The sequence below is a fragment of the Drosophila albomicans genome, chromosome 2R (genome assembly GCF_009650485.2).
Source record: "Drosophila albomicans strain 15112-1751.03 chromosome 2R, ASM965048v2, whole genome shotgun sequence".
NCBI classification, from domain to species: domain Eukaryota; kingdom Metazoa; phylum Arthropoda; class Insecta; order Diptera; family Drosophilidae; genus Drosophila; species Drosophila albomicans.
The window spans coordinates 26626301-26648622 of NC_047631.2; the positions used below are offsets into that span (position 1 = coordinate 26626301).

At 35.4% G+C, this 22322-nt stretch overlaps 2 protein-coding genes across 3 annotated transcripts; both read left to right on the forward strand.

Annotated features, from left to right (window-relative positions):
- The first annotated feature begins 12875 nt into the window (after nt 1–12875).
- On the forward strand, nt 12876–17787 carry LOC117574746 (farnesol dehydrogenase). Its single transcript, XM_034258683.2, has 5 exons — nt 12876–13121; nt 13186–13351; nt 13421–13547; nt 17295–17430; nt 17557–17787. Exons 1-5 carry the CDS (start codon nt 12984–12986, stop codon nt 17728–17730), a joined length of 741 nt encoding a protein of 246 aa, XP_034114574.1. The 5' UTR covers nt 12876–12983; the 3' UTR covers nt 17731–17787.
- Nucleotides 17788–18367: 580 nt separating this feature from the next.
- Nucleotides 18368–22227, forward strand: LOC117574747 (GTP-binding protein SAR1b). 2 transcript variants are annotated; one of them, XM_034258684.2, is made up of 6 exons: nt 18368–18477; nt 19404–19553; nt 19904–20023; nt 20082–20147; nt 21280–21515; nt 21581–22227. In XM_034258684.2, the coding sequence occupies exons 2-6, from the start codon at nt 19511–19513 to the stop codon at nt 21695–21697; spliced, it is 582 nt and encodes a 193-aa protein (XP_034114575.1). In that variant the 5' UTR covers nt 18368–18477; nt 19404–19510; the 3' UTR covers nt 21698–22227. The 2 variants fall into 2 exon arrangements, with proteins under 2 accessions (XP_034114575.1, XP_034114576.1); XM_034258685.2 differs by lacking the exon at nt 18368–18477 and adding an exon at nt 18509–18636.
- Nucleotides 22228–22322: the final 95 nt, after the last annotated feature.

The window sequence follows — 22322 nt, forward strand, 5'->3', positions numbered from 1 at the left end:
CCTCTTGCTAAAATGCTCATTCAACATGAGGAAGTTTATTCCATTTACAAAGTATTCCCCACGCAAAACACAAAATGCTTCAATTCAATGGCTGTCAAGCTGTCAATTATACTACAGCGATAATAATTGTGCTTAAGCCAAAAGCTTAGTCATATCAGGAACTGGTCATCGGCCGTTTGCCTGTCAATCTGCCAAAGGGCAATCGCTGACGGACATCTTTCACACTTCCCACTGACACAGACACAGACAGAGTGTGTACTATATGTGTATGTATGTGTGGCAAATGTTTTTCCATTAGATTACATACGTCCAAACAGCACTATGGGTAAAAACACTCAACCTCATCCATATGCTGCTGGCTCAACCGCCAGAGTCATGAAATTTAGTGTTGGCGGCATAATTAGACCATCAATTGCGGAAAACTCATGACAGTCATGAATGGGCGTGCTTGTGTCTGTGTGTGTCTATCTCTCTCTCTGTTTCTCTCTCTCTATGTGTATGTGTGTGAGGCGTAAAACCACAGAGTTGTAGTCAGCAACAACACGCATGCGAATAAAGTAATATGGCCCAAAAGCATAAACTCATCAGCGTCGGAAATGTTGACAACGAGCACAAGAACAAAGCTGGCCGACAAAACTAAAAGCCAAAGCCGACTGTTGCTTACAGCTATGGCGAGTCATAGCAACAACAACAACTAGAACAACAACAGCAACAACAACTCGCCAAAATGCAAAGCACAAATGCTACTTTTGTCGCTCATAAATATTCACTTGAATATATTTTCGACCAAGTTGTTGTTGTTGGCTGGCTGGCTGGCTGCTTTCATTTCGCTTTCATTTTCAGTTTTTGCGTTCGAAAGGCGCAAAAGTGTGAAAATGTCGAGCATTTTTATGACTATTTTTCGCATTTTCCGTCGAGCTCTTGTTGCTGTAGCTGTAGCTGTTGCTGCTGTCCAGCGGACTGTGAAAGTTAAGCACATAAATAACATGGTAAAAATTTCGTGCCCGTTTCTGGGTGGGAAATTAAAAGCACATTGCGACAAAAAGCCGAAAAACCGAAAGCCAAACGCAAATACGTATACGAAACACTTGGAATATGGCAACCGCTGGCAACAGTCGTGCATATGTGAAGTGCTCTTTTTAGTTAAATTACACGCTCTAATCCACAACTTTTGCGAAATAAAAAAAAAAAACAAAATACCTTTTCCTCGTCCCCCCTTGAAGCTGTAACCTGTAAGTAGAAAACATAAAAGGCGACATATCGCAAAGGCGCCAAGGGCCCCTCGCCATTAAACACACAACAAGCTCCCCAGACAGCGACCAAAGAGCTAAGCTCAGAAGCACAACAACCACAAACGGAGACAGAGACAGAGAGTGAGTGAGGCAGCGACAGCCTAAAAGTATGCAAGGCATAATTCATGCTGATGGAATTGTATGCATATGGCATCATGAGGATGAGGATGAGGCTGAGTGCGTCTCCTTTTCGTCTGCCCTCAACGGCTGAAAATCATATGCATCACGTGATTAAACGCGTCATGCATGAAAATGTAAAATATTTTTGCTTGAGAGTGAGAGCGAGTGACGACTGCAGCAGCACATGCATGGAGTCAACGACTGGCGAGAGAGTCGCAAAAGAAAACAACAAAACCCGTATATAAAAAATAAAAAAAAATTAGACATCGCACGTCATGTTTACTTGACTTGACTAGCAAAGCTCGGGCCAACCTCTGAGCAATAACAACAACAATCGCAGAAGAGCAACCAAAATGGGAAAAATAAAAGAAGAAAAAAAAGAAAACAACAACTTGTGACCGGCAAAAGCGGGGGGAGAGAGAAAAAGAGAGCTAACAAAACGCCTCGGTTACAAATTTTCCACAATTTTTTCTCATTTAAATGGAGAAATTGTGCTGCTGCTGCCGCTGACTGAGATGAATCTGGGCAGCACGTGCTCTGCTCTGAGCCAGTCAGCCAGCCATGGCTTGAACTTGGCCAACTAGGGGTACGACATGACGTCGTCTGACTGACTGACTGGCTGCCTGGCTGGTTGGCTGGCAAAGCACAAAAGTCCAAGTAGTGTAGCTGTAGGAAGGCATCAAACAATGCCAGTGCAATTTGTGGCTTAAATGCAAGTAAATATAAGCATGGAACTACGCATAAAATGGAAAAATATGTGCGTGTTTGAATGTGTGTGTGCACTTGCTTAATGTGCTGCGTTGAAGGTCAGCCAGGACGAATGCCAACATGGCCAAGCAACAACAGCTGGCAAAATGGCTATTGAAGTTTTGCGAGTAAGCTCGGTAATCATACAATTATTTTTTATTATTTCATGTCTGTTTAAAGTTTATGCCACAAATTTAATATTTTTAAATATTTATGATTAAAAGTTAGTTGCTGTTTAGGCAATTAGAAATTAAAGTTGTTGCTAAAGGATAGTAGAGGTACAAATTATGTAGCATGCTTTTTAGCGCAATACAAAATAATATTTTATTGTTACACCTTGGCAACCATGCAACTTAATTATTCTTTAGTTAAATTTAAATTATGTTGGTGCAAATCTAAAGTGAACAAATATTTATCTAGTAGATAATATCTACATTTAACAATTAGGTACAGTTTAGGCATTAAAAAGTACAAAATGTTTAAGCAAAGCCTAAAGAGTAATAAGTGTAAAATTATGTTGCCTGCTTTTAAGCGCAATACAATAATTTATTGGTACAGCTAGCTAATCATACAATTGCTTTTTATTACTTCGTAGTTTTGACCAATTTAATTTTTAACAATTATATTCTATACTTAATAATTAGTTATAGCTGTGGCATTTCAATTTAAAAAGCAAGGCTAAAGGATAAGTAGTAAAATTATATAGCATGCTTTTTGGAGCAAACAAAAATATTACTTTAATGTTACAACCACTTTAGTTGCAGTTAGTCAAGTCTCTTCTAAGTGGACAATTAAATATTCAGCTCAACTGGCATTAGCTTTATTTTCGAATTTACTTTTATCTCGCTTTCAATTAATTTCAAATGAGCCTGAAAGCACTATATGCTCTACAAATGTGCAAATGTAAGAACATTTTCTTTTGATTATTATTATTATTATTATTATGTAGTCTGGTGTGTGCTGTCTGTCTCTGTGGCTTTTCAATTTCAACTGTCTTCAGGGATTACACATTAAGCTTTTGCCATTTTGCAAGACAAGTTAACGGCAATCGCAATCTCAGTTGAATATGATTGCAACTTTAATACGTATACGCCACATTAGCCAGCAGAAAACTCATTTTGTCGCAGCGTTTCCTGCACATGTATTCGAGGTATGAGAAATGTAAAATGGCAAAAAAAAATAGTGAACTTTTCGCACACTTTTGGTAGCCTGCAGTGCAAATTTATTAGTGCAACTTGTATATATCATTCAACGGGGTGCACACTGAAATTATGTCAGGCAAAGAAGCTAAAAGTTTAAGTTTAACTACTTTTCTACGAGTTTTTCGTAATGCGACAGAGCATAAGTAAAAAACACATGAGCGACAGAGAGGGAGACAGAGGGCGAACTTTCTTCATTTGGTGTGCAGACTTTGTCGCAGTTGTCGCTGCACTTAGTTTAGTTGATTATTTTCTACTCTATTTTCTCTCTCTCTGTGTGTGTGTTTCATTTTCGCCATTTCTTTTTTTTTGTTTTTGTGTGCCTACGAAATGTGACAAATTTTTAGTTGTGCTGGCTTCTCTCTTATGCTAAATGCTGTTGGCCACGCTCTGGCGACTGACACACTTTCCATCTGGATGTTTTTGTCTACTTTTTACCATACTCTTTTGGGGCACAACGCAGTGCAGCTAAAGCCAAATAATTGTGGACACGTGCGAGTGCTGTGAGTGACAGAGAAAGAAGCGAGACAGAATAAATGTTGCTGCTTAGCATAAGTTAAATGTGACTAGCTTAATGTTGTCCACTTGAAGTCGCTTCATTAGCGAACGCCATAGAAATTTAGCATTGCATACTTTTTGGCTGCCTGTGCTTTTGCTTTAAGTCAGCTGCTGCCTGGGCAAACAAATCTGGCGAAAACTAGCAAATAAATAACAAAGGCAAGTAAGAAGGGAGAACGTGAAAAGAACAGACTATGGAAATACCCTGTAAGATTTAAGAATAAAGAAAAACATTGAAGAAAATTAGTTTGTAATTAAAATATGAATAAAGCTAAGCAACAATTGAGTTTGGTTTCGTTTAAATAAGTAAATATTTGTTATAATTATATTGATATTAATCTCTGCTGTATTCTGAATTTTTCATTTCGAACATCCTCTCTCACCACTTTCATTGTTATAGGGCATCCATAACAAAGAGTCAAACTTTGCTACAGCAAATCAGCGAAAGCGCCAACAAACTATTAAAAACTTTACAAGAAGAGAAAAACTTTGCCAAACAGACTAACATTTGGACATGGACTTGGACTCAGATTTGGAGTCGGATTTGGATTTGGCTGATGTTGCTTCCACTGCTTGAGCATCCATATCTGACGAATGCCAAAAAGCAAAAGTTTTTCCTTGGGCTGCTGCTGATGTTGCAACTGGACGCAGCAGCATATACTTGCATATACATATAGTATACAATGTTTGTGCTGATTGCACAGTGCAGTAAATAGCTTTTGATTTCACAAATCAAAAGTTTCTTGTGAGCGCGCAGCGCACGTGATTTATGCCTGCAGACTTCAAGCAGTCGCAAGACGCCGCCAAGCAACGACGACATGCACGAGTGCTGCCAGCAGTAAAAAAAAACAAGTGAAAAAGCTACAGTCGAGTGTGCTCGACTGTGAGATACCCGCTACCCATTGTGAATAAAAGCAAAACAGTGAGGTATTATTCTAAAAAAATATACTAAATAATATACAACAAATATACTAAAATATACCGAATACCATATTTGGTATATCGTAAAAGTATACCACATTCGAAATATACCGAATAGAAAACGTAATATTAAAATATACCAAATCAATGTACTGAAAAATACTAAATATATACCGAAGTATACCACATTCGAAATATACCGAATACATAACGTAATATTAAAATATACCAAATCGATGTACTGAAAAATACTAAATATATACCGAAGTATACAACATTCGAAATATACCGAATAGAAAACGTAATTTTGAAATATACCAAATTAATGTACTGAAACTACTAAATATATACCGAAGGTTATCTTTGGTATATTGATACTACAACATTCAAACCAAACAATAGAGTGCACAATAGAATTTTAAAATACACCAAATTGATGTACCATAAAAATACTAAATATGTACCAAAATATGCTGAAAATCTATCATAGAGTGAAATTTATACCAGATTGTTAGTCAAAACAACTAAGACTCATAGTAAATAGTCGTTTTTCCGTATAAAAGTATGTATTTCTTAAATACCTTCAACAATTTTAATCTGATCACAACCACATTTTCAGGAATCATAAAGACTATAGGTTTCTTTATACTATAATTTTCCAACAATCGTGAGTCTAGCTTCCAAATTACGCTTGTTCTTTGATCCTTATCGATTTGCGGAGGCGGAAGGGGTCGTGGCAAAAATTAAAAACACACTTCATGTGCGTGCAAACATAACAAAAGCTGTCAAAAAAAAATTACAGCTCTATTTCTTATAGTCTCTGAGATTTAGTGTTTCACACGGAAAGACAGACAGACAGACGGACGGACGGACATGGCTATATCGGCTTGCTGTTGACACTGATCAGGAATTTATATACATACATACGTTACATACATTTCCTTAAGGCACATAATTGTAATACCCATCTACCCTATGGGCACCTAGTATAAAAATAAGTTGCCAAGTCCAGAGAACAGCAACACAGTAACACCCCAAAAATAAACAATGTTGGCTAGCAGACACACACACATACACACACTCGCATAGTTTCTTCGCCCAAGCTTTTAATTGCCAAATGCAACTCGAAAGTTTTGCGTGCATTTTCTCTAATGAAAATAATATGGCAGACACTTTATGAGCACAAAGTGTGTGTGTAGGTGGCATAAACATTGTGAGTCGTCTGCTGGCCATAAATAACATCAAATAATAGCCAAGCCGCAGCAGCCGCGGTGGCTAATAAAGTGTTGCAACAGAAGAAGCTCACTCGCATTGTTATTGCAAGGATTTAGCAGGTGGATGTGAACATGGCCAAAAATCTAGGCTAATTAGTTGCACTTAAGCGCGGCTTATGCGCCACTTAATGGCGTGTTGTTATGTGTGTGAGTGTGTGTGGGTGTGTAATTCTCTTCTTTTGTTGCTGCCACAAATGGTTAGCATAGTTTTGGGGCATCTCTGCGTATGTAATTGCATTTGTTGCTACCATTATTGTTTGTGCTTCGTGTTGCTGTGCCACACATTCCACATGCAGAGCAACAACAACAGTAACAACCAAAAAAAATGCTCAACACATTTTTTCGGTCAGACAGTCGACGGGCGGCGTGGGCGTGGGCGTGGCACAAATTGTCAACAGACCGCAAAACATGCAAACAATAAAGTAACTTTGTTGCACACACACACACACGCACACTCTCTCTCTTTTCCTCTCCGTTTGCTTGACGCGTCCCTGTCGTCTCGACTGTCACCTCATTGAAGCGTAAATGAGACATTTGCGACGCTTGTTTAATTAAAATAAATTTTAATTTAATCAAAAAGTTCTCTCTGCAACATCAGCAGCAACAGCAACAACAACAACAATTACCACTAACACCGGTTGGCATTTAACATTAAAATTGTTGGCATAGTTTTCGGTTTTGACTCCACTGTCCACTGCCAAGCGAGCTGCACATTCCCACAGAACCTTTTCTATATTCTATATATATAAGTATATATGTATGTATGTATGTATGTGTGTGTGTCTGTTTGTTGTGGCATGCGTGCCTTGCCTTGCCTAATTGTTTAATAGCTGTTCTTTGTCTCACGCTTCGTTCGCACTGTTGTGTGTGGCATGCAGGTGTCAAAGTGGGCGTGGCACTCTATTAAACTTGTGTAGCGCACATTTGATTAATTGTTATTTCCAAGTACTTTTTGGAGAGCAAATGTATTCATTACATAATGAACGTCAACTTAATGCTATCATAGAATAAACATAAATCATTAGATTAGATAAGGAAATTGTATTAACTTGAGATGTTTGATATATGTATTGACAACAACTTTTCAAATTAAATAAAACTATAATCTTTAAACTCTTATCGTATATCTATGTGATAAAACTTTATGTTGTTAAGAATATTTAAAATAAAATAAAAACTAATTAATTTGGTGTTTTGCTTATACAAAAGTATTTCTTTAATAATACTCTTCTATTATATTGCTTCATATATTTTTTAAAATTATTTTTATTTTTGAAATCAAAACCATTTAAATCTGTCATTTTTTAACGATCAACAAATTGTATCACTTTTTTATACAATTCTTTAGACATTCTTTATTATTTTGTAATATATTATTAGACTAAAATATAAATATAAACTTACTTAGATATGTGTTTTAATGTTTTTGCTAAAATGCTATTCTAACACAGATGTGTAGTAAAGTTAATTTAAGACCAAATTTGTTTATGTAAAAAGTTTAAATATAATTAAAATAAATATTAACTTATTTGTAAGGCACTGACTACAAAGTTCTTTGGCTTAAGCACAAATGAAAAAGCCTTTTTTTATTGCAATTTATTTAACCCAGTTTGCAGACTGTTAAAGAGCATATAAATATTTATTAAATTGAAGCAACATTAAAAGTCTAATTTAGAGCCTCAACATGTTTCACAATATTTGCCATTATTTTTATCTGATTGTTGAATAGAAACCATTTAGCCAGCAGCTGTTTTAAAATAACAAATTGAAGCTAGCTAGATACATCTGCCATATCGTAAAGTATTTTTAGTAGTTGATATCCTTTATTTTGTCTACAGTTCAATTGCAATTAACACACAATGCTCGTATACATTTTTATGTGTATGTGTGTGTGTTGTGTGCAGTGTGAATGGAGCAATTCAATTAAATTGCTTGCTTAAAAGAAAAGTTTGTAATTTAATTTGGCCTCGTTTCGACACACGACGACGACGAGCAGTTAGTTTTGTATTTTGTTGTGTTGTGTTGCGTTGTGTGTTTTTGTTGCTGCTACTTCCATTGTTTCAATTTATTTGCGACAGCATTGCGAACTGGCGCGCGTTTTTATTAGATTTCGAAAGCGAGAATCCCACTGAATAACGACAAACGGCAACGTGACGTATGAGTAATAAATACATTCACGTATATAGCATTGTGCGCTGTCTATTTATTGAGCGGCCAAGCAACAGGGCGCAACAGCAATTGGCAAACATAAATGCAATTTAAATCCTGTGCCCAACAAATGTTATTACAATTAAAAGAAGCAGAGCAACGGCAGCGCGACGTCGCGACGCTGAGCTGCAAATAACAAAAAAAAACTACCGAAAAAACTAAAAAATAAAAAAAACGGCACATCGAGCCCATGAAAAATACATATTTGAGTTTAACCGAAAAATAAACAAGGCCAACAACTTGCCCCGGCATGTGGCAACACAATTTCTCTTTTATATGTGTGTTTTTTTCGTAGCTGTTGATGTTGTTGTTGCTGTTGGTTGCCTCCACATTTTACGTTGCATGCCAACGCGCTGAGCCGAAAAGTATGCAACAATAAATTTCGCGGCGATGCGCTCTTTTGCCATTTATTTGTTTTGCTTCACCCTCCAACACACACACACACTCACGATAGCAAAAAATGTATTAAAAGAAAAGCAAATAAATTGTTGCAAAACTAAAAACACTTTGCCTGCCAATTTTCTATCAATTTCCATCAAAGGGGGGCGGGGCGGGGGCAGCGGCATTGCGCAAAATGTTTGCAATTGCGCTTTTGTGTAGCTTAAAAGGCTGCCATTTTGCGGGTGTGCTGTGGTGCTGTGGTGCTGTGATGTCACTTAGTGCGAACCACAAGCTGATGCGAAATAGGCTTAGTGCAAGCCTGCGTTCGGTTAGATTAATTGCGTAAGCGAAGCTTTTGTAACGAGCACGCTAAGAGACTAACTAACAACCTGTATATGGTATTCAAAATAACATTTTTTATAATTTAATTTTGTTTTTTAAGAATAGAATACATTTGGAGGTACCTCAATCAGAGGGGGGAAAGTGCTTCGACAATTGGTTTGAGCACATTCAAAAGTGTTTAAAACTTGCTGGCGAATACTATAAAAAATAAAAAAATCCATTTTTTTTATAAATATTCGCATTATCATTATTAGGCCAGAAATATAAATAGAAACCCTCGTATTAGATTATATAAAACATTTTTAAAATTTTTATTTGTATTTTTAGACTAGTTAGATTCCTAATTTTGGCCTCTGAAAAATTGAAATTGAAGAATTAAAGTTATTAAATAAATAATTTTGTTTAGGTCTAAGTTGATCCACTGCACTTCTTTCACTTTATAGTATATTTTGAATCTATGTTACTACTAAATCATTATATCAAATGTTGCCTTTTGTATATTTGCAATATTTTTGCGGAGTATTGTTTTGGTATATTTTAAAATTAATATCGCACTGTTTTGCTTACACTTTTGCAGTGTAGCTTTCTGAACTGTTTATATTATTATTTCATTTTTTTTTATTCTAAATTTAATATGATAGTCAGGCTGATACTGCATAATTCTTGAGAGAATTTTAAATGTGCATTATAACCTGTAATAAATTAAACAACAAGAGCTTCGATCTATACATCATCAGTCAATTAGTATATTGTCTAATTTGTATACTACAATATATAGCTCATTGGTAGTTGGTGGCAGTCTACAAATTTAATCAAGAATAAATTGTATAATTCCAAAATAAATTGAAACACTGAAAGTTAATAGAAAGACAATCAATACAAAAAAGATTAACCAACTGGCTTTCATTTTTAATTATTTATTATTTAACTCAATTTTCATAATGTGCTAATTACCCATTTATGATATTTGAAAAAAGAATTAAATATTGTATATTGACAACACCTCACTTTAAATGCCATTAAACATTAGGTCAATTAACAGCTTGACGCAACTGTACCATTTATTTGTAATCTACTTCAATATGAACTGCACTTTTGTCAGATGATATCATGCAATATCATGTGGGACTAAAGTGAGGGAAAAATGACAGACAGACATGCCATAGAAGTCCACTTGTCTCAGCTGCCATTGCATTGAGTTGCAGCACCTGCATTTTATTGCTGTCATCTGCAACATTGCACACACTCCCCGAATCTGAATACTGAATACGCAAAACGGAGTACGGAATACGGAATATGGAATCCTGAATCCTGAATCCAGTTGCAGTGACAATCCAAGTTGAGTGCATTTTTAGATGCATTTTTGAATTTTGCATTTTGCATTTTACAATTGCCGTTGCAGTTTATATGGCAAGCATACAAAAATGCCCTGTAAAACGGTTTAAGATTGAGTCTTTTAGACTGTTTAAAATAAGTTTAGTGTAGAATTGTAAAATCAGTAATATTTCTAGAAATTTAATTTACAATCAACAAAAGAATATAAGAATATTTTTTATACACATTGTCAGAAATATCATTTGCAATAAATATTCATTTATTTATTTTTTTATTGAAATAACGAATATAATTCTTTGTTGACTAAGGACTTCAAGCTAAAACAATTCATATACCAAATTTCAGAATATACAAAATATTAGATAGGCATATTTTCTCAAAATAATTTTTCCAAATTAATAATAATTAAATTGTCAATTAGCTAAATATGCAAAATTTGAATAGTGCAATCGTAAAGTTTTATTTATTTTGTGATTAATTGAAAAGAATATTATTGAAAGTGTGGTGCAGCATTAAAGAAAGTGAAACTTTTGAGTAAAACTTAAGAAACTTTATTTTTAGATTACTTTAAATTAAAACCAGAAGCTCATGAAATTTCAGATGGGAATAATGATTTTTAATATTAATTTTAACTTAGAATTCATTCTACAGAACAATATGTAGCCAGAGCAACTTAGGCCTTCAGGCTGGAGAATAATATCAAAGATTATAAAAAAAAATTTAAATTGGTCTGTCAAATATTATGCTTAGAAGCAATTAACCTAAATATAAAAACTTTATATAAAAAAATGTGTTAATTCAATATTTTAATTTTACAACAAGCTTTACTTAAAATGTATTTCTCTGTATTTTGTAAAAGGAATAGGAATTCTAATTGAATTTTAATTTTTAAATAAAAAATATTCATATATATATATATATATTAATTAATAAAGCAATTATTTAATTCTATATAAGAAATCCACTTTTCCAGCATAACTTAAAGTGTAATCCACGTAATAAAAGTATACAAGTTAGTGCAACATTTTGTGCATGCTGATAAATTTCATTTTTGATTTGCCTGACAGAAGTTCTGCTGCTGTTGTTGCTGTTGTTGTTGTTGTTGTTGTTGCTGCTGTAGTTGTTGTTGTTGCTGTTGCGTCGTGCTCTTCTGCAGTCAGTCGGGCGTGGCAGGTTCTATTTTGTTGGCTTTGTTTTGTTGCCAGGAAGCCATAAGAATGCGGTAGGCAGCAGCTACGGTTTCAGCTGCTTTCTACTTCCCCCCTCCTTCAGCCTCCTGCCGCTGCTGCCACTTTTACAGCTGCTCTTAAGTAATAACAAAAATATGATAAGGTCTTAACGCTTCATTGAGAACGTTTCGAGACGTTTCTGGCTGTTGACATTATCAATTGCTAATAGAGAGCTTAAGCTTGACTGAACAAAAGACGATAGCCAAATAACAATTGTCAGAAGTCACAGTCTGACCTGTGACATAATGAACTCTCTCTCTCTGGGTGCGCGCTTAGCGAGTGTTTACTGTGCTCTGTCAGCAACCGCAAGGGGATTAGTGACAAAAATGATAGAGCTAAACCAAAGCCGCAAAATGAACTGAGTATTGCATTTTGTATCGAATTTCAACCAGAAAGTGCTCAACGAGTGCAGTTGGAAATGTGAAGATTGATCGACTAGAAGATATGGTGTAGTTAAAAAAAAGAATAAAGTGAATGTAAATATGAAGACAATATCTTGGTAAAAATTTCAATTTTTTTAGTAAAATCATTGAAAATGCATTCTTAAATTATAGTAACTTATAATAATTAGGTTATTAAAATTTGTCATCAGAAATCTCAGTGCATTGAATATGTACTACTGTGGGCAAAAAGTAGTAAGACTTTGTTCATAATTTTAAAATACAGAAGTTTGAATATAGCCAAATATAATTTACTTTAAATATTGGCGTGGGTATTTTAAAAGTAATATTTATTTTATGTCTTTAATATATTTCATTTCAATTCTTTCTTTCTGACAACCTGTAATTAAGTGGTTTGAATAATACATTTAATATTGCAATAATCATTTAATTTAAATAATGAATTCTACATTTAATATTTGCAGTAATATTTAATCTAAATATTGTAGTAACAAGTTTTCTTTAATAACTTTGTTATAGTTATGTTTATTGTTTGACAACTGAATCTTAAAGTTTCTTACAGACTTAGAGAGCATTTCTAGCCTAGTCACTAAGACAGCTATGCCTATTCACCATCTCTACAGGGTATTGAGCTAAGCAGCTGCCAGCGAGACGCGTAGCATGAGGCAAAATGCGACAGACGATGCAAAAAGCGGCATTTAAAGTGCATCACAATGCGACTGCAGTAAATTGAAAATAATTAAATGCAACAAAAAAAGAAGAAGCTAAACCGGCAAAGCTCAATCGAAGAGAGCTCGGCCTATGAACCGCACTCAATAAGCAAAAGCCGGTGACTGCGAACTCAGAGCTCAGAACTCAGAACTCAGAATTGCAACTGGAAGAAAGAAGCTGCAGAATCAGTTGCACGCAGAACGCGAAACTGTTTGGATTTGGATGTTTAACGCTGTCTACTCTATAAAACTAGCTAACTATCAACATGGAGAACTTCCAGTGGCGCAATAAAGTGGCCGTCATCACGGGCGCTTCCGTGGGCATTGGAGCCAGCACCGCAGTTGCCTTGGCCAATGCCGGAATGGTGGTTGTTGGTCTGGCCAGACGCCAGGAACTCGTCGAGGTGATTGACTTTTGTGCTTGGCACAAGCTGAAGAAATAGTTCTGTAAGTGACAGTTATTTATAGGCCTTGAATTCACAAGTGACGGGCGAGGGCAAAATTATTGGCCGGAAATGTGATCTGAGCAATGATGAGCAGCTGATCAACAGCTTCAATTGGATTCAGGAGAAGTTCCATTGCATCCATGTGGTTGTCTGCAATGCAGGCATATTGAAAGCCAATTTTCTGAGTGGTAAATTGAAATTATTTAACTGCAGTTGGCTCAGCTTAAGCATTGCCTTCTCTTCAACAAAACCATTAGAATCGCCCACCAAGGACATTAAGGAGCTGTTCGATGTGAATGTGGTCGCCACTGCGAGTTGCTTGCGGGAGACGCTGAAACACATGGCTAAGATCAGAGTGCCATGCCACATTGTGGTCATCAACAGGTGGGTAAATCTCTAACCACAAACATTTATCAGGCTGGGATATTTTGAGAAGAGAGTTGAGAGAATGCAAGTCAATTTGATTGAGGTAAAATTAGTTATAAAGATGAGTTTCATCAACTAGTATAAAATTTGATGATTGCCTTAGCAATATTCTTTTAGGCAAATGTTTCAACTCATTCCAGTTAAAATCTTAAATAAATCAATTATTATTATTCATTAGAATTCAAGGCCTCAGTACAAAGTCTGAACTAAGAACTTAGGGCACTAATTCAACTCTTCTTTTATTATTACATTGAAGATTTTATTTACTTCAAAATCAATTTTATTATCATTATTTATTATTTTTTTTTTCAAACCAATACTACCAATTAATATTATAGCTTTTTTTAAGCAGCAAGCTCTAAAAATATTCCCATCAATTCTTCTATAGATTATAATAATTCCCATTTTAATTCATGTTCTGTTTACCTATTTCACCACTTAAAAAAATTTATTAACTGATTTTGCTTTAGTTTCTAGAATTTAATTTTATAATACACAGTTTATTTTTTATGTTTTATTATTAATCATTATCTTATTTTCTCTTAATTGCATTTCATTTTAATTGTTCTCTTGTTAATGCATGTTCTGATTTCCCATTTCACCACTTAAATAATGTATTAACTGTTTTCGCTTAAGTTTCTCGAATTAAATTCTACAATACAACGTTTAGCTTTCTGCTTTATTATTAACGAATATCTTACGTTTTTCGACATTTTCTTTTCATTTTATTTGGTTTATTGCTAATGCATGTTCTGATTTCCCATTTCGCCATTAATAATTTACTTAATTGTTCTGTTCATATTTGAATTTCGTTAAAGACGTTTCTCTCGTATAAATTCCACAATAATTAACTGTTTTTACCTATATATATTTATCTATCTATTATAACCCAGTTTTTTGTTTTTATGTTCACATTCATATCGTAAATCGCCGCCTTTCCCACTTACCATTTCGCACTCATTTCGCATGCTGACATTTAATGTTGATTTAGCCTGCAATTGAATTGAAACTGCCAACGTGATCAGTTTGTTAGCTTAATGCAATATAATTTGGGGAGGACAAACGAATTGGGTGGCATTTGCAATAAGCGGCTAAAACCAATAAACTGGGTAACTACCAAATACGAATGTTGAGCACAAATTTGCCTTCAAATTGGCTGACTGCACCACAACATTAGCACAATTATCGCCCGTCAGAGACGGACGACATATGAGAGAGAGAGAGAAAGAGAGTTTGAGTTTGTTATCACATTTTGTAAATGATGTTTGTGTAGCTAAAATAGCCGAATTTAGGCTAAGCACCATCACAATGCACTTACACACACACAACACTCACAAACTTGCAAAGTGTGTGTAATCTGTGTATGTATTTGTTTTATATACTTAGCTCTTTGGCCCAAAGTTGTCTTGAGTGCCAAAACATTTGCCCAAGCCTAACCATGTGTATGTGTTTGTGTGTGTGTGTGCCTAATGAAAGTGCAAATATGTATGTGTGTGTGTGTGTGCAGAGTAGTGCAGTGTTGCCGTGCTGCAGTGTTGTCAGCTGTCAGTGTTGCTGTGCTGCAGCATTCTGCATTTTTCATGAGAATCGCAGCAGATTGTTGTGTGCTGCGTTATTTAAATTAAATTAAAAGCCTGACGACAAACAAACAGCACAATACAAAAACATTTATTGATATTTAAATGCTGAAATTCATTTGTTATTGTTGTTGTTGTTGTTACTGCTGCTTTGTGGTTGCTCTGTGCATTAAAAGCTTTGCATTTGCATCGAAATGGCCCAAAGTGTTTGCGCAAACAGCAGCAACAGCAACAGCAAACCAACAACAGCAGCATCAACTGCATCGGCAACATCAACAACAACTCAATTATTCAACATAATTAAGTATTTTGCATTAAACAGCAGTGTGTGTGTGTGTGTGTTTGTATTCTGATTTTTATTTCATGAATTTCAATGCGCAATGCATTTAAAATCAAAATGTTGCGCATTAAGCCGCATCGTTTGATACGCGTTTTGGCTTTAATTTAAAATTGCATTGATTTCATTTTAATGCAATTTACTTGAATCTCTGGCCTCTGCCACGCACACACGCCGCGGCGTGTCCATGCATTCACCAATTAGTGTAGCATGCGATTAAATGCAAATTTCAATAAAAATTGCGCATACGCAGTGTATGTGTGAACTAAATATTCATTTTCGAACAATCGAAGACCAATAAGTATCGGAATTAAGTAATACGCGTTGCTACTGCCAACGGAAAGGAAATAAGTATTGATAATTTATTTAATGTTTTTATTTATTTATTTGATTCTTACTTAAAGAAATCAAAACTAACATAAGACACTCTCAAATATCTCTTCTTCAATTTACAAAGGTAAAATAAAGTAGGCATTGAGTGTATTAAGATATAAGACTTCTTAAAAATTGTTCAATCTTCCTTCAGAATTCAACGTCTTAATTTACAGTCTTAAATTTAGTTAAAATTTGAGAATTGCGAAGTAATTTTTTACTTGCTAAAATCAGAGTTTACTTAGGAATAACTTTAATCATAGCTCACGAAATCCTTTCTTCTCAGTTTTTTAATAGGAAACTTCATTATCATGAAAATTAATTGAGCTTTAAGTATTTTTTCATAACTTTCCATTCTTTTCCTAAGTTTTTCATCTAAAAATCGCCTAGTAACTAAATGTATTTAGCTTTACAATTACTTAAACATATTTCGCTTTGTTACTTATGAAGTTCACAATCTTTATTCCCAACTCACTCTTTTCTTAAATTCTGCACTATTCTGCATTACTTAAAAAAAAGATGCAAACACAACCTTTACATCAATTTACTATACTACGTAAAGCGCTTTTAATTGTCGTACGCACCACAATTATCAATATACATATATTTTTATGGGGCTTTTTGGATGACCGTTCGCTTTGTTTGCATGTGAATTGAAATTGTTGTCCACAGGCGTGTTGCATAATTTGCAGTTTAATGAGCAAAAGGAGCGAGCGCATATTGAATGCCAACTGTAATCAAATACAATTGAGCAAAATGCGTATGTGGCGTGCGACAAAAGAAAGACAAGAGTTTCCACGTTAATTAATGAGAAAATTGATGTAAAAAAAAAAAAAAACAAAGAGAAGCGCACAGAAGTGGAGAGCAAAGGAGATGATGCGTTGCTAATGAGTTTGTCGGGGGGTTCAAAAGGTGGGAGAAATGTATTAAGGCGTCGATTTATTTCCTTGTTTTTTGTTTTTGTTTTTTTTGGTCATGTCCGTCAATATGCATTTCGCTTAATGTCAATGCAATAATATTAAGACTTAATTAATTGAAACTGCAGCAACTGCAGACTGAATGCTCGGAAGCTCGAAGCAGTTCATGGAACGTCGCCGAACAACCGCTGTTTGCACTTAATGCCTCAGTCACTGTTAAATTAAAAGAAGTTTACGCAATGTTTGCATAAAATGCACAGCGACATCCCGGGCCCAAAAGAGTCCTTCACTTCCTTACCCCTCAACCCTCGGCTCACCTGGTGAACCTATCGCAAATTTTTTTCACACGCAAAAAGCAACGACAGCTGTTGGCCATCATTTCTTTTACTGTTGTTGTTGTTGTTTCAAGTGATTACATTGCGTAGCAACGTTGACTTTATTTATTTACCCCCCATTTCACTCTCACCCCCCTGTCTGTCTGCTTTTTGTTTTTTGGGGACAGCGTGCTCGGACATCGCATACCGGAAGTGCCGGTGCCCTTATTCAGCGTTTATCCGGCCACGAAGCATGCAATTACAGCACTTTGCCAGACGATCCGCCAGGAAATACATTTTCTCAAATTAAATATTAAATTAACGGTAAGTTAAATGCACTGCATACATTGCACCCATGCAGTTGGTAGGGGGCGTGGCAACCCCGCATATGCCAGACAAACAAGCGTGACGCGTCTTTCTTTTCTCCCGCCCGCACACACACACACGCAGAGCATCTGCCCTGGCATGGTGGACACCGATTTTCTCAATGTTTACTCACAGGCTGTGGATGAATTGCCCAAACTGCAGCCGTTGGATGTAGCCAAGGCAGTCCTCTATGCCCTCGACACGCCCGACGGTGTCCAGGTGGAGGACATTATTCTGCAGAAAATGCGAAAAGTTTAATAAAGCTATCGAATTAACCATGAATATTAATAAAACTTTTCTTAACTAATCCACAACTATTTAGTCTATTCTTCAATGAGCGGTGTTCAAAGCAGACATTATATTCTTTCAGTTGTTTGAAAATGGAAGGCTTTCGACACATTTGAAATCCCGCGCTACTCGGAACATTTTGTTAGTTCAGCTGGTTCAGAATATGAACCACAGCCAACTTAACGTCTAAAAAGTTATTCGATCATCGATATATCGTAATCGAATAATATATCAAAAATAATTAAATTTACATTTTTATTGCAAAGCAATAAAAAAAATAGCAAATAGATCGTAAATTATGTTATAAAGTACGAAAAATGTTCAAAACATCTAAATGATTTCAAATAACCTAAATCAAAAGCAGTTTAAATAAGCGCGCCTTCTTTGGCTTTTGGAAATATACCTTTTTAATATTATAACTATCGAAGTGTAATTTAAAACGTAATTTTGTCATGCCATCAGACTCGGACACAGTTGTTAATAAAAAACATTATTAAAAATGATTGTGAACTCCTGGTAAGCTATAATTTATTAAATAAAAATTAATTTATATCACGGAAAAAACGATAAGCAACATCAAACAGTTCCGTAAAACATCGATAGCGTCTTCGATGATTCGCTACCTTTAGGAACTGGTATATTTTCCACGCAGACAAGTGGTATATTTGGAAACTAGTTTGCGGTCACGCTGGATTCAATACAACGTGTGCAGAAAAAGTAATAACTCGCTAATAAATAAACGAAAAATGCATTTATTGCATACGCATAGTGTTACACAAATAACGGCGGCTCAAACTAGACATTCCAGGGAACCGAAGTGTCAATAGCGGGTTAACAAACGCGCAGCCAAAACACTGAAACGGTCAAACTAGAAATGTGTGTCCACGTAGTGCAAAATCCGAATGTCATGTCTACTGGCTCGGTGCCTTTTTTATATGAAAAAAACGCAGTCCAATAAGTGGTATGGCGCGAGCGCTAAGGGTGCGGCGACATTAATGTGATAGTGTGGCATCCCATTGTACATACATATGTACATAGTATGCCTGGCTCCAAAGTGCGAGATTACGAAACTTGACAAAATTTTAAGGAAATTACAAAAAAGTTTTTATATGCGTGTACCACGTACATAGTTCAGCGTGCACACATACAAAGACAAAACACACAGACACACTCATACATACAAAGTTATAGTCGCAGTCGCTCACACATACACTCACAGATAGGCATACACTTGCCCGTAGAAAGAAAGTGTTGCCCAGCGAAGAGCTCGCTTGACAAAGAACCGAAACAGGTTTTTAACCTAATTATAATCGCTTAGATGTTTTAGTTTGACGAACGCAAATAACCAACTGCTACGGCGGCATAGTCGTCGTCGTCGTCTAGAATAATTTATGTCAAGGCTGCGCCTCGCTCTCGATCAGGCGACAACAAATTAGGTTACGGACATGAAAATAGTACTCGATTATCAATAATCAACAAGAGTTACTCACAAAGGGGCTAAGCGGGGAACCTGTGTAGTGAGCCGCCTCAAACTGCATGCTGAACATTGAACTTGTCACTCAACCATAACAAAAAAAAAATTAATTTCCTTGTCTACGTTTCGTTTTGTTTTTGTTCTCCATTGTGTCTGCTTTGGTTTTCAGTATAGCACCGCACTTCCCCCCTATAACACCTACAACACTCTCGCTCGCTCTACTGCTGAGACTCTCACTCCCGCAAGCAAACCAAAAGCACACAACAGCTAGCCAAGATGTTCATTTGGGACTGGTTCACGGGTGTTCTGGGATACTTAGGTAAGTGTGTACGAAACATCAAAAAAAAATAACTAAATAAAATAAGATACAAATTTGGAATTTGACATTGCGACATGGGCGAATTTCTTGAGCGTTTGCCAACAAAGCAGCAGCAGACGCGACAAAAACAAATTGCGTACAAAAAGAAAATGAAAACGTATCGACGACTACTTGACGTGCATGTATTAGTGAAGCTGCTGCTGCTACTGCTGTGGTCACTGTATTAATTAATGACGACGTCGACGTTAACAGTGTGACCTTAACACACGCTTAGTGAGGCAAGCGCTCAATGCTCAAGCTCAACATATACAAAATTCAATGAGTAACATTGAAAATCTTTCGTTCATAAGGTCTATGGAAAAAGTCCGGCAAACTGTTGTTCCTTGGCTTGGATAATGCTGGTAAAACCACATTATTGCATATGCTCAAAGATGACAAGCTTGCGCAGCATGTGCCTACACTGCATCCAAGTAAGTTTCAATTGCCATTAATTACGCGCATTCATTAATAGTGCTGATCTTTCCCCAGCATCCGAGGAGCTGTCCATTGGCAATATGCGTTTCACTACATTCGATTTGGGTGGCCACACTCAGGGTAAGTTAAAGACTCTTCAAAGCTATATATGTAGCAGTTATCGGAAATAATGATAAGTTTTCTTTATAAAAAACATCAATTTTGGAATAGACTTCGAAAGAAAATGAATCACTCTTAAGTCAGAATTAATGCTTATTGCAAAGCAAATATAATAATGAGTTCTTATAAAAATTAATATTTCTATGAAAATATTAAAAAGCAATAAGAAATTATTATTATAGAAAATTGCCACTTGAGTTATCAAAAATATTCATTATTGCTGAGCATACATAGATTTAAAAATGTAATTTTCATTAATTCGTTGCAAAAGAACCGAAAATTAAAATACAATCATTACGATGTACTTTTTAGAATATAACTTATAATGATTACGTCGAAATAGTTTGGTAATCTTTTATTTCGTCACTAAGTGCTCTTATTAAATCATAAATAATGCCCATGAAACGTGCTCACATCTAAATATAACTCAATGCATACATAAAACATAAGAACAGCAAATTGAATATAATAATCACAGAATTCAGTACAATTTTGGGAGGTCATGTAAGAAAACATTGTCAGAGAATTAACAAAACGCAAAATGCGACTCTTAAGCAATTTGCTGCATATTTTTTTCTGATAACCATTGTGTATATGTAATAAATGGCGTTATATCAAACACGTAGTATAGAGATAATAACAATAACAATGGCACTTTGTTAAACTGTATAAGGAAAACCTCAAGTAATAGCTTATAAGCAAATTAATACTTATTCAGGTTCTCCTCTAAGCATGACATGGCGCAAACAACTGCTGAGAATGTATACTATATATGTATATGTTATATGTAGAATTTACAAACACATTGCCATCGCATTGATAAGCAAAAACGAAGCAAACGAAACGATAGCAAGACGTAGATCACGTATAACAAACACATATACGACTCTATATAGATGCTATAGTTGTTGTCAGCGTTACGCTTGATTTTTTTGTGGATAGTGTTGCAGTGTCTATTCGATGACGTCGAAAGACTGATAGGAACAAGTTTTTGTTGTCTTACTCTATTAGCCTGCATGTTGTTGAACAATATTTAGATAAGCTAATTATCAGAGTTGTGTTAGTAATAATTGAATTTGAATTATCTTTGCAGCACGTCGTGTGTGGAAGGATTACTTCCCCGCTGTGGATGCCATCGTGTTCTTGATAGACGCCTGGGATCGTGGCCGCTTCCAGGAGAGCAAAAACGAGCTGGATTCGCTGCTCACGGATGAGGCGCTGTCCAATTGCCCCGTGCTCATATTGGGCAACAAAATTGATAAGCCCGGTGCGGCCAGCGAGGATGAGCTGAGGAATGTGTTTGGACTGTATCAGTTAACGACCGGCAAGGTAAATGCTAAAACACATTAATTTATTCAAAACTATTTTATTGACGATAACTTCTTTGCTTGCAGGGCAAAGTTGCACGCTCCGATTTGCCCGGTCGCCCGTTAGAATTGTTCATGTGCTCAGTACTGAAGCGACAGGGTTATGGCGAGGGTTTCCGTTGGTTAGCGCAGTATATTGATTAAGTCAAGATTAACCATAACAAAACAAACAAAAAAAAAAAAGGAAAATAACAAACAGAAATCAACAGCAGCAACAGCAAAAAAAACACAAAAATTCAGTTCAGACAAAAAAAGAGAAAAACCCCACACAGAACCCGATCGAAAGCAAAATGATGCTGGGAGCGCAATTTCTAATTTATACACAATTATAAACAATAATTAATAAATGAAAAAGAAAAAACACAAAAAAAACAGATGCAACTAAATTAAAAATAAAAACAAAAATATTTTTTAAAAAAGAAAACTACCAACAAACAAAACAAAATGCAAACAATTCTCTTCTCTAACCAATTCGCAAAAAAAAAAAAAAAAAAAACAACAACAGAACACAAAAAACACAATGCGGGCAAATTGAAATTGAAAAGTGCGTGGGAATACAACTTTTTAAATAATTATATATGAATAACAAATTGTAGCAAATTAAAGGTGATTTTTTTAAAAAGCGAACATGTGCTTACTTATATGTTCCGTAAATAAATTTTATTATTTAAATATTTCGTTTTTGTCCAATTGTTTATGTCAAAAATATTACACTTTCCAATTTTAGTTTCCAATCCTTCTCAAGGCTAGTTATATAATTTTGAACATG

Bases quoted from the DNA above. Each gene is read 5' to 3' on its own strand.
- LOC117574746 (XM_034258683.2), top strand. From the start codon at position 12,984: ATGGAGAACTTCCAGTGGCGCAATAAAGTGGCCGTCATCACGGGCGCT. The intron at 13,122-13,185 runs GTGATTGACTTT...AGTTATTTATAG, and splicing joins GACGCCAGGAACTCGTCGAG to GCCTTGAATTCACAAGTGAC. The intron at 17,431-17,556 runs GTAAGTTAAATG...ACACACACGCAG, and splicing joins AATTAAATATTAAATTAACG to AGCATCTGCCCTGGCATGGT.
- LOC117574747 (XM_034258684.2), top strand. From the start codon at position 19,511: ATGTTCATTTGGGACTGGTTCACGGGTGTTCTGGGATACTTAG. The intron at 19,554-19,903 runs GTAAGTGTGTAC...TTCGTTCATAAG, and splicing joins GGGTGTTCTGGGATACTTAG to GTCTATGGAAAAAGTCCGGC. The intron at 21,516-21,580 runs GTAAATGCTAAA...CTTTGCTTGCAG, and splicing joins ATCAGTTAACGACCGGCAAG to GGCAAAGTTGCACGCTCCGA.